This window comes from Microdochium trichocladiopsis (genome assembly GCF_020744255.1).
Source record: "Microdochium trichocladiopsis strain MPI-CAGE-CH-0230 chromosome Unknown B0I36scaffold_1, whole genome shotgun sequence".
Classification (NCBI taxonomy): Eukaryota; Fungi; Ascomycota; class Sordariomycetes; order Xylariales; family Microdochiaceae; genus Microdochium; species Microdochium trichocladiopsis.
Window position 1 is genome coordinate 5370103 of NW_025763544.1, and position 12460 is coordinate 5382562.

At 56.2% G+C, this 12460-nt stretch overlaps 2 protein-coding genes across 2 annotated transcripts; both read left to right on the forward strand.

The window, feature by feature from the left end:
• Positions 1-125: 125 nt before the first annotated feature.
• On the forward strand, positions 126-1850 carry B0I36DRAFT_234873 (glycosyltransferase family 57 protein; the record flags this gene model as incomplete). Its single annotated transcript, XM_046149349.1, has 4 exons — positions 126-202; positions 305-577; positions 640-1133; positions 1189-1850. The coding sequence occupies 4 exons, from the start codon at positions 126-128 to the stop codon at positions 1848-1850; spliced, it is 1506 nt and encodes a 501-aa protein (XP_046019376.1).
• Positions 1851-3063: 1213 nt separating this feature from the next.
• B0I36DRAFT_21938 (uncharacterized protein) lies at positions 3064-7251 on the forward strand. Its single transcript, XM_046149013.1, has 7 exons — positions 3064-3180; positions 3247-3312; positions 3419-3477; positions 3533-3551; positions 3619-3684; positions 3769-5534; positions 5606-7251. Exons 1-7 carry the CDS (start codon positions 3178-3180, stop codon positions 6843-6845), a joined length of 3219 nt encoding a protein of 1072 aa, XP_046019377.1. The 5' UTR covers positions 3064-3177; the 3' UTR covers positions 6846-7251.
• Positions 7252-12460: the final 5209 nt, after the last annotated feature.

The following is a 12460-nucleotide window of genomic DNA, read 5'->3' on the forward strand; positions in this document are numbered from 1 at the left end:
ACAGCCGGGCCAGAGCGTACCGAGCGACTTTGAGCTCATGTTGTCAGCAGCCACTCACTTTCTTGAGTGACTCGAGAATCGTCGCTCCCCCCTTACCCCCGGTGGCCAATGAGTTTTCGCGGCCAATGACTGAGATCTATCCCTCAATCGCGCAGTGCGCCGTTGTCGCAACTGCGCTCAAGGTCCTGCTGCTACCTGCATAGTGCGTACCATCCCTCTCTTCGTGTCTGGCAGACGGCTTTGGTCCAAGCACACCACAATCTTGTCCGCTTTCACATGTGCGAAAGGCTGACTTCTCCTTCAGTAAATCCACCGACTTTGAAGTGCACCGCAACTGGCTGGCAATTACCCACAGCTTGCCTCCATGGCAGTGGTACTACGAAAAGACTTCAGAATGGACGCTGGACTACCCACCCTTCTTCGCCTATTTCGAATGGACCATGGCCCAGGTGGCCAAGCTCGTTGACCCTGCCATGTTGAGGCTCTACAATCTTGGCTATGACAGCTGGCAGACCATCTATTTCCAGAGAGCGACCGTCATCTTCACAGAGCTGATCCTTGTGTATGCTCTCCAGCTGTGAGTCTTCCCCGCTGCCCTCCGGTTTCTATTTCGACGCGGTTTCCTAATGCCTGCACTAGCTATGTCGATTCGGCTCATGGCCTCTCCAAGCGTACAGCGCAGGCTGCCGCCATTTCGATCCTACTTTCCCCAGGGCTCCTCATCATCGACCATATTCACTTCCAGTACAACGGGGCCATGTACGGGATTCTGATCGCTTCGCTGGTCCTCGCTCGCCATAGATCCGGACTCCTCCCGAGTGGTCTCCTTTTTGCAGCACTGTTGTGCATAAAGCACATCTATCTCTACCTTGCACCGGCGTATTTCGTCTGGCTGCTTCGGACGTACTGTCTTTCGCCAAAGTCTATCTTTCGCATTCAGTTTGCAAACTGTGTCAAGCTAGGCGTTGGCCTCCTGGTTGTGTTTGGGGCAGCATTTGGGCCTTTCATCTATTGGGGTCAGATTCCTCAAATACTGAGCCGGCTCTTCCCATTCAGCCGCGGGCTCTGCCACGCATATTGGGCACCCAACGTCTGGGCCATGTACTCTTTCATGGACCGTGTGCTCATTATTGGTATGTCACTATGCTCTCAGCTGAAGCCGACGATCTGCTAACATGTTGATCATAGTTGCGCCAAAGCTTGGGCTCTCACTAAAACCAGAAGCGCTCCAAAGTGGCACCAGAGGTCTCATTGGGGATACAGCTTTCGCTGTCCTCCCGGAGATTACGCAGGGAATTTGCACTCTGCTCGCTGTCATCTTCTCCTTTGCGCCGCTAGTCAAGCTCTTCCAGAAGCCAACTTGGGAAGGTTTTATTGGCGGAGTTACTCTCTCGGCCTATGCTTTCTTCCTGTTCAGCTGGCACGTGCACGAGAAGGCTATCCTCCTCATCATCATTCCTTTCAGTCTGATTGCTCTCAAGGACAAACGCTACCTGAGCGCGTTTCGGCCCCTTGCGGTAGCTGGTCATGTCTCCTTGTTCCCACTTCTCTTTACCCCAGCAGAGTTTCCCATCAAGGTCGTGTACACCATATTGTGGCTTGTACTCTTCCTGTTGACATTTGACCGCTTGGCACCCCTCTCAAACCGCCCCAGGTTTTTCCTCTTTGATCGTCTCACCATCATATACATTGCGGTGAGCATTCCGCTGATGGTCTACTGCTCGCTACTGCATCCAGTCATCTTTGGCAAGCGGTACGAGTTTCTGCCGCTCATGTTCATCAGTTCTTACTCGGCTATTGGGGTCGTGGGCAGCTGGATTGGTCTCCTGTCTGTTTATGTCACTTCATAGGCCCTCGAAAACAGGCGTGGTGTTTTCCTTGAAAGAGCGGTAACCTACTGTAAAATCAGCCAGAAAACATAGACATGGACAAGTAGTCGAGTTGTACGATACATGAAACTCCAGCCCTACACAGATGTGTTGATGCGGATTGAGAGCTGTCTTGAAAGTGACGTATGAATCGTGGAGGCAAGTGGAAAATTGGTGTCGATTATGTTCGCGTGGTCATCACCTTAGCTTCGGGGTGATGAGGAGGACGGTGCAATATCCGTTCGAGGCGTGCACGGAAGTGCTGCCAAAGAGAACTTGGACAAAACCGCCGCTCGTCCTTCATTCACACACAAATATTCCTGGGACAGAGGGGCTTCATGAGTGTAGATTGCGAGTTGGAACGCAAGGTTTCTTGGATGCTGATGGCTGGTGGATATGTGCCGTCATGGAGCCTGGGGGTGCACTGGCAGGGTTTCCGGAGCCGTACGACGATATATAGGACCTTGGACGCGATGCACTTGTCAACTTTGTACCTTGACGGGTCTGCCTGGTAGTGCTGCTCAAGCCGCATCCAACGAGTACCCGATTGTGGGGTTTTGTGTGGTGGTGAAGGGAGCGGCAGGAGCGGCGGCCGTCCGGAGGCGCGTCGAGGAGGAGGAGAGATCCGGGCGAGGACAGCGGGCGAAGGCAGCGGGTGCGGACCCACTCTGGATCCCGGGAGGTCAGGCTGGGCCAGCCAATCAGCAGCAGCGGCCGAGCCACCGGCGGCAGCATACAACTCGAGACTTTGCAGCTCCACGCCCGGCATGACTCTCCTGCTCTGGTCTCTGCCTCGACTCCTCGTCCTTCTTCTCCTCCTGGCTCTCCAGGAACAACAAACCACTCGCCAACCGCTCCAGCGCGTCTACCATCACCACCTCGCCCGCCCCGGCTCCCCTGCGCCGCTCCGGACAAGCCTCCGACGCGTCTCTGTCCCCGCCAGGCGCGTCTGCAAGCATTTCTGTGTAAGTGCCGTCGCAACTCCATGTCAGGGCTCCAACCGCTCCCGCCGACCGCCACGCCGTTTTCCTCGTCGCTGCTCCACCGCCCTGCAAAGTCGCGTCGTCCGCTCCCGCGCATCGCTCAAACGCCAGTCCGCAGCCTCTGTGGCACGCCCGAGGCTCTTTTCTAAGCGGCTCTCGACCTGCAGAGTACCTCGGACTACGGACCTGCACCACACGCAAACCCGGCTAGGTAGACGGCTGACACTACCACAACCCGACCCTGCAGATCCCCTCTTTCGCGACCTGGCCGTGTCAACACGCACAATCTCGACGTAGCCTATGCCACCACCTGTACAATTCCGACCATGGTACGTTCGACCATCCGCCACGCCAAAAGAGAAAGCGCAACCCTTGAATGCTCATCCACTCCACAGGTACTCTTCAAACGCAAGCCGGTGCGGTTCTTGCAACCACCACAGGTAGAGGACGAAGAGCAAGATGTGAGTCGCCCTTTCTCCTCTCTGGTTTTTTGCATCACACCGGCACCACAACGCCGCAGTGTCCGAGCCCGAGCATCACTCGCCCTGCTGACACGCGGTTACACAGGTTTGGCATATTCCCCAAACGGGCGAGATCTTTGTCAACTATGAGGACTACCTCCACCGGTAAGTGGCTTGTCCCACCACGAATTGGGAACGTCAAAGCTGACTTGGGTTGCAGCATGGACTTTTATAACCAGGTTCGTTTGCCTGAAGTCCTCCTTGCCTGTGACGCCGCCGAGGACTTACTAACACCGGCCACCTTAGCCTCGCTTCATTTGCGAAATCACCGGCCATTCCGGCCAGAGTTTCTTCGATGCTCTGAAGAGCGAGGTGAGTTATTCAACAGAGGCCTCGAGTACAGGTAAAGGGCCTCAACCACTAGCGCGCGGCGACTAACAAAGACCTCGTCACCAGCTTACTGGTGCTCAAGAAGTCGACCAGGCTTTTCCCGAAGCCCTCAAAGGCCCCGTGTTGCGACGCGTCCAATTTCAAACGATATCCCGAATCGATGCGCTAGTCGACACGATTTATGACGAGTTCCGACACGACTACTACCCGGGCGAGGCGGTCACAATCGAGCTAGTCAGCGGCAAGCGGTGCACAGGCATCGTACGCGACAAGTCAAGAATGGGCAGCAAGGTGTTACCGGACGGCACAATCACCCAGCCATACTCGCGGTATTTCACCAGCATAGACGGCAAACCGGGAGAGGAGGCTGTGGTCGACGATCTGCACATTTACCGGGAACGAAAGGTTTTCACCAAGCAGGTACTCCGTTCCTTCATCAAAAAGACGGTCACTCGCGAGGCCTGGACGGGCGCGCCCTGGCTTGTGAAGCACGATGTCGCAGCCAAGTACCACATCGACACCAGAGTCCCGCCGCATTTGCGCTACGACAATAAGCTTCTCGAGCGGAAACAACACCAGCTGCAGAAGAAGGGGATGCAGCCAGCTAACGGCCAGATCAACGGCATGCATGACGTGAGTGCGGTTGGCGGACCTTTCCACAACTTCGGCCCGGCCCGCCTGCCAGAATTGAAGCCTGCGCCCAAAAGCCACAAAGCGGGCAAAGCACATCAACACTATCAGGCACCCGCTGGACCGCACGTTATTGGTGGCCCAAGCCTACTGAACGACGACGACCAGTCTCCTGTACCGACAGGTTCGAACCCATTTCAATTTCCCGGATCATTCCGACAAAACATTCCTCCGCCAGTCCCCACGCCCGTGTACCGACAGCCAACACCACCACCACCCCCGCCGTTGCCGAAATATCCGATCGAAGACTTGCAGCTGGAGCCTCGTGATGACTATGTCCGACCAGCGCTCAAGTTCCTGTGCAGCGATCCACCAGAAGGTGTTGTCGATAATGGCGAGCGCAACGACAAGATCCTGATGAAATCCATGGGACCTCTGTTGGAGACGTGGGATACCCTGAATGTCTATTGCGAAATCTTCAAGCTCGACTCATTCACATTCGACGATTTCGTGCAAGGCATGGAGATTGCCAAGCCCGAGACGCCGTGCCAGCTGTTCGACGAGATTCATTGCGCGGTACTCAAGCAACTCGTGACTGCGGAGAAGGACGGCGCGGAGCTGCAGGTCGATCTGCCCGAGCTCGAGGACGAAGAGGATGACGAGGACGACGAAGAGGAAGAGGAGGAAGTAGAGCCCTCTCCCGAGCCGGAGCCGAAGCCGAAGCCTGCTGCGCGCGCGACTAGGAGCAGCCTAGCTAAGCAGGAAGCTGAGCGACTGCAGGCAGAGATTGCAGCCTCCTTCGAGAAGGAGGAGACACCCGAGCCCACGATCAAGCACCGCGCGGTAGATGCCCTCGCCGAGTTTGACTGGGTCGAACAGCTCTCTAAGCGCAACTTCCAAGATGGAGGGTGGGAGCTCATTATGGTGGGACTGCTCTATCAGCTATCCAAAGATGACCGGCACGCCGAAGCCTGTGAACACCTTCTGGAGCAGCTCGTACCGGCCGATGTGGATCCCACGCAAGAGACTGTGCGGCAACACTATGGCGAGCTCAACCTAAACGACAGGGTGTCTGCCCTGCAGATGATTTGCATGTTGACCTCAGGGACAAAGGCGATGCGCAATTACATGGAGGAGTGCGCCGAGACTATGACTGGGTACCGCAAGGAGAGGATAGAATGGCAGCGGAACAAGAAGCAGGCGTACGTATTTCCTGTAGAAAGCCCCATGTGTGCTATCGCTGAGGATTCGACTAATATGACTCTCATTCCAGCATGGAGGAACTCAAGGCCCTCAACGAGGAGCACAAAGCTCTGCTTCCAGACAACCTACCCCCATCGCCTCCTGCTGAAGAGGAAGAATCCAAAACGAATGGCGACGTCAGTATGGCGGATGCTGACACTACTCTCGACGAACCCAGCGAAGAGGGCGACAGCGATGACGCGTCGGCAGCTCGCCGCAAGCGGAGGAGAGGTGGCGACCGCGCTGCTGAGAGGCAGCGCAAGCGCGAAGAGCTCGAGCGGAAACGCGAGGCCGAGCTGGCCGCCAAAGTGCCCAAGCAGTCGAAGCAGTTTCTCAAGGTCCTCAAGGACATTCAGAAGAAGGAAGAATTCATCAAGAAATGCGAGGAGGAAGTCGCAGTGCTTGAGAACGATCTGCGCGAGGCGGACTGTGGCCGGACGAGAGTCCTGGGCAAGGACCGCTTCTGGAACCGGTACTACTGGTTCGAGCGCAACGGCATGCCGTACGCCGGGCTGCCCAACAGCTCGACGGCGCACGCGGGCTATGCGAGCGGCTGCATCTGGGTTCAAGGGCCTGACGATATGGAGCGCGAGGGATACATCGATTTACTCCCAGAGTACCAGGCCGAGTACAAGGCCAAGTTTAAGATGACGGTCCCGCAGAGGAAGAAGATGGAAGAAGGCCGGACCAGCGTCTACAATGCCTGGCAGTGGGGTTACTTCTCGGAGCCCGATGAGGTTGATTCTCTGCTCAATTGGCTTGATCCAAGAGGCTACAACGAGCTCAAACTGCGCAAGGAGATTTTGGCCTTCAAGGACAAAATCGTCGACGGCATGAAGAACCGCTTGAAATATCTAGGCATCGAAAAACAAAGGGAAGAGGCAGCCGCGGCGGCAGCAGCGGCTGAAGCCGAGGCGCAAGCTGCCAAGAAGGCGCAAGAAGAGGAGGAGCAGAGGAAAGCAGAAGCAGCTGCCGCCGCCGCTGCCGCCAGGCAAAAGGAGGAGGAGGCGACGGCGACAAGGTCCAGCCGGCGCATGGCGACACGCGGGAAGAATCAGAACCAGCCGGCAGTGCAAGTCTCTGCGCCAGCTGCTTCCTCAACGTCGTCTGCCAAGGCCGAGCAGTCATCGAGCAAGAAGAAGGAGGAGCCTGAGACGTTCCGATGCCAGGACTGGACGAACACTATGGCGATTGATGAGCTTGGACACATCCACAGTGAGCCGCCAGCCGTCAAGCCCAGCCGCAAGGCGGCGAGGAAGTCGAAAGGCTAGTTCCACACTCTCGGCCCAGACGGCAGTAACACGACCTCTGCGCGGACGGATGATGATGCGCTCGGGTTTTTTGGTTTTTTTTCAACTTTCTCTGTTTGATTTTTCTGCATTGCGCGCGTGGGCGAATTTCCATCTTGGCAAAGGAAAATGGTCGGTTGGTGAAAGCGGCATACATCTTAGACCAGCCGGTTCTCTTTTTTTGTTCTCTTAAGAACTGTTGGACATTGTGCATCGGCGTCACACATTGCGTTTGCATCAGCACAGCACAGCACAGCACCCGACCTATTGGGGTCTGTTTTCGATTGGCACTTGACTTTGCGCGCGTGTGTATATATAGAGCTTCTTATTGACGAAGTATGAGTTTTATAGATGACTATATGTTGTGAACTGGATTCTTGGATTGCAGCAACATCAGAGACCTTGATTTTGAACTGCCGTGTCTTTGGGTGAGAAAATTGGACTAGAGGAAGGAATCTGCTTTTCTCCAAGCAAGGCCTTGAGGAGCACGAGGAGCCATTGGGGCCAAGCGGAGCATATATACATGTAACACAACAAACATGGCGATCTCGCAGGGACAACCTTGACTTTTGAGGTACTCAATGCTTTACCTGGACCAAGAAAAATCCACGGTTTCGGGGGACGGCAAAAACCGAGTAGGGGATTATCAAAAGCCTGATCCCGATCCTGATCCGACCACGTGAAGGTCGTCTTTTTACCGGTGAGGCGTCCCCCGTTTGATGACTCGAATCCCTTTCACACGACCTACATCCCTCGAGCGGGCACATATTTCAGATACCTTTCGTTTCAGCATTACCCAAGTACCTTGATCTTTCAGCACATCCAAGCAAGTATTAGGTGGTCAAAAGACTGGATGGTTCAAGACATTCAGGTCAAGCCATTGCGGCATTCCCCTTCTTGAACCACCCCCCTTCTCATCTCTTCCCCCTGGGTAGGTGACGAGGCAAGTGGCCCCACGAGCATTTGGACCCAAGCTTGCATTCCAATAACAATTGAAAACGAGGGTAGGGCATGTATCTGACGACATCCCACCCCGTTGGGACGCATCCGCGGGAACGGGACACAAAGGAAAACAGTTATAAGAAAAGCCCACCAGGGAATTTCTCTTTTTTATATATAAAAAAAAAGCTTGGCCTTACGTTCCCGCGCAAAATGTCTCAGGGCCTGGACGGGAATGGACGCGTTTGGGCATTCTTCCATGAATTTTTTTTTCTCACCTCCAATACATCAGGATGATCCGGGTTACTCTATCTCATGAATCATTACATAAGGGTGGAGGAGGGGTGTAGTTTTGTGCGAATCGGGGCGCTGTGTGTGTGTGTGGGTTACGAGCGACTGAATAGGAGGAGGATTGAGGGGAAGCTCGGAGCGGGAATGGATAAGCGCTTTTCTTCCACCTGTGGACAGATCAGATCAGGTGGGTGCCGATGATGTCTGGTTTGGGATTTTTCCTTCTTGATTGTTCAGATGATCTCGATTGCTCAAAAAGGTGGGTGGGACCGTTTTTGGAAGGTGGCTGATGGTGTGTGTGTGTGCCTGCATGGATCTGCAGGCACGCCAGCGGTGGTGGTGGTGGTGGTGGTGTGCAGAACCAAAGTGAAAGCACGAAAAGAAAAATCGACAAAAAAAATAAATATCGCCCAACGTCGGGAAGTCAAAAAAGTCAGGCACATACACACCGAAAAAACCCACACAAGCACATGCGCCGGGAAAAACTAGCGACGGCAAGGCTTTGTGGGCGTTATGGGCGTTTGATTGCGGTGCGACATGGCCGACGAGGTTTGCAGGACAGCAACATGTCACAAAAGCCAGTCAAACTCCAGCACGTGGGCTATCAAAATTTCATGTCGGCAGTCAGGCAGAGAACCATGTTCACGGAAGGGATCGCAGGACCCGCGCTCGAGACGAAAGAGCAGTAGCAACGCAGGGAACGCGCAGAGTGAGACATTTGTGTCAAAAGGGAGAGTGAGTGAAGGGGTGGAGTGTGTGTGCGGGTGTGAGAATCTATCTGTGGGCACAGCACATAGATCACGTTTTCTGTCCCTCTGCTCGCCCGGATGCTGGCTACGTGTCTACAAAGGGCCTTGCCCGTCAGTCGCTGGCGGAGGCTGGAAGCACCGAGTCGCGGCTCTGTAGCTCTTGTCGTTGTTCCTGCAGCCGTTCCGCGATGGTGTGGCCGCCGCCATTGTTCTCGCAGCGAGACTCGTCAAAGGTGTGGGACGCCACACGGCAAGACCGCCCCGGCTCTGCCGCCGCGTGCCTCCAGAGTTTCAACACTGCACCGTCGTTGTCTGGGCCGGATCACCTGGCCCGATCGTGGGGTCAGATGTCGAGACAAGGGCGCCACGAAGTATCCTCTGGGGCCAGTACTGCAGAATACTTGCCTATTGTCATGGGATAGAGCCAGGATGGCCTATTACATGGGATCGTCTCTGGTCAAAACGACGGCCGGCGCCTAGATATTGGGCGGCCGTTCAGGATTCGAGCGCGGCGCTGCTGGCCGTCTCGTTGATCAGGGCCCCAAGTGGCTCGCTCGTCGGGAGGGACTGCAGGCCGGCCCCCGCGACACGTCAAGTCTAGCCGACGGGTGCCTGGACAGCTGGCACGCTGTGAACAACGGGATGAAGGGGGGCCGTCGGCGTGGTGCAGCACGACTCGCGCCACGACAGCCAGACGAAAAGTGGTTGGGCACCGGGCATGCAAGGTACACGGCTCGGCGCAGGCACACCTCTGTGCAGCTTGCAGTTTGCAGACGCAGCAGGCGGCAGCATGTGTGCTGTCGGAGTGAGGGCATGGGCAAAGTCTGAAGTGAGTGGAAGTGTCGGCGGCCTGCGGGAGCCTGCCTTGAGGTTGTGATGATATGAACAGAAAGTCTATCAGGCGCCGACGGGCTGGTCTGGCTGCGGATGGGCGGGCGGGGTTAGACTTTAAAGGGGCCCGCCATTGTGCCCTTGTGCACCTTGTCGATCACGCCGATAGCCCTAAATGTAAACCTTAAGGTACGGTTGCACCCCTCGCACACCAAGGTTTGTGCCGGTTTGTGCCGGTTTGTGCATGGCCTTTGTTGTGGTTGGGTGCATAAAGCCCGGCTGGTAATTGGCTACTGCTGCTGCGTTGTACTACGCACGAACAAAAAAACAAAAAGCAAGCAATCACGTTGACGGGAAACAAAAGGGCGAATCAAGTAGAGGGCCAGGGTCTGAACAAACATGAGCCGCCGTGTTTCCTGTCAGTGCACGCCCAGAGAGGGGACCGACCCTCGCGCCAATCGGAAGGCGATCTGTGGCGCGAGTGGGGGCTACTGTGGCTTGCTGTAGCGCGTTTCACCACGCCTGCCACCCTCGGCGGCCCCTGCCTGCCGAGCCTGCCAGCTTCCATCCAACCTTCCACTCCCGCCACCGCCATCATCATCCACCCCAGGCCCTGCCCTGGTCCTGGTCCAGCCCCCAGCAGCGAGTGCTCGAACCTCCTGGTCCTCACGGACAATACTCATTGTCCTCGTTAAGCACTCCAGCGTCAGACCTCAAGCTGCCATCGTGACGGACCTACCACATGCCTGCATCAATCAACTTGCCGGGGCCGCCCTAGTGCTATTCCTCCTGTCCGCCCGCACCTTCGCTGTCTGTGTTCCATGAACTTCTGCCTCGCCGTTTCGTTCTGCAACGCCGGCCACGGCGATCATCAGTGTCGGCTTCGACATAGTCCTCCGCCAACAGAACATTGGACCTGCTCATAAGCCATAACCTAGAGGGGCCTCAGCCGCAACATATTTCGCTGTAGGGATGAGGCTTGTGCTTATCGAGCTGACCAGCCGCCCCAGCATGAGGCGCCGGTGAACCAAGCCATCTCAATGTTAGCTCACTCAGTCAAGGCCGCCAAGCCTCGTTTGGCACACAAAGTGCACTTGCCCGAAAGACACTTGAAACCCCGAACAATATCATCAAGGGCACTGCAATTTGCAGCTGCGAGTTTGTCTTCCTGCAGCCGACATCCTCAGTGCTGACGCTCGGACCTATACTATGTATGGCATGCCAGTGACACCATGGTCAGCCAATTCAACCCTCGAGGCATCAGCTTCGCTTGCACACATCCATGCCAAAACGGAGTACAGCCTGCACGGAGCAGCGCAGCTCCCAGGCTCGCCAGAGAACCCCATCCGGGCGGAGCCTGGCAGAGTTGCCAGCCTCATGCATGACGACGACTAGTCGGACTCTCGATCGAACTGGGCTCTGTTTGCTTCAGAGGGTCCTCGCAGGTTCAAATTTACCACTTGTCTGCGTCGTCATGCAAGTGGAGGGCGTGCTGCGCAGCCAAGACTGGAGAGCCAGCACCGCTCCACCGCCAGGGTCAGCAACTACCAAATCGCCTGTTGACAACAGCCCTGGTGGTTACCCCTGCGAAATCGAGAGCGCGGCTGACCGGAATGCTTTCGTCACGGCCAACCCCACTCGGTCCAAGCCGTGGGGTCTCTGACGCGGCACAAGACAGGATACGATGTGGGAAAACCTGGCAGCCGTGGCCATCTAAGCGATAGTAGGCCGCGGTATTGCTTGACAACCGGGCACAGCACGCAGGGCTACGTGGACAGGCTGTCCGAGCGCGCGATGCTCAGCTGCACGGCTCACCTTTCTCATCAACTAAATGCTTACACGTGGCGGCTCAAAGGAACCACGAAGGATCCGGCAGATGTGTCCGTCCCCACTTGATCCCCCACTAAGCAGCGCAGCCGCCGACTTCAGTGTGGTCGTAAACTTGACGACACGGCTGTGGCCTCCCTTTGTTAGTCTGGCGTGGTTTGGCTACTGCGGACTAGAAGTCATGCTAGCTTTACTAGGTGTTACAAAGTCGCCTCCTGGGCCCGGCCATTGAGAAAAAGAACGAGGCCGCGCGCTAGCATGCGTGGTCAGCCTTTGTGCAGGAAGCGACCGGATCGGGCGGTTGAACGACTCAGGCCGCATCTTCAGCTTGGACTGAACAAGTCAGCGCATCCGAAGCAGACTAGAACTGGGCGCAGCCAATCTCAAAGCTTGCACGACAGTGTTGGCCCGATTACCCCTGCATTGGTCTGTTCTCAAGCACCAGACTTGTGCAGCTCAGCCAATCCGGGTCCGCCAACCCCTTCCAGCCAAGCTTGCCAACATGAAAGGCTCCTCAGTGGGCACGGCAGAAGAAACAATGCATCTTACAGTACATAGTCCGTGGGTGCGGAGCATGGCTGGACAATGTCAATGACCAGCTGTGTCACTGTGGTCTTTGCGTGAAGCCTGCGGATTCAAAAGAGAAGGAGGGCAACCATGGCTCTTCTTTAATGTCCGCCGGTCACTCGCTCAGGACGAGAGGGTATCAACACAGCATCGAAGGCAGGAAGCGGATTGGCCTCTTGTCGTAATGGTGGGAGGGGTACAGCCAGCCGTGGCCGTCTTCTCGGCTGCAGGCGACAAATACTCCACGCCGCCAGCCAAGTCTACCCCTGGGGATCATCGGCGCCACGAATGCATGTGCTAGTCTAGCAAGTGTCCACCCCCCTCCCCCCTTCGTAAGGTTGTTTCCTGTTCCTGACCCGCCCCTGGTTCCTGCTTTCGACCCGGGCCTGCTGG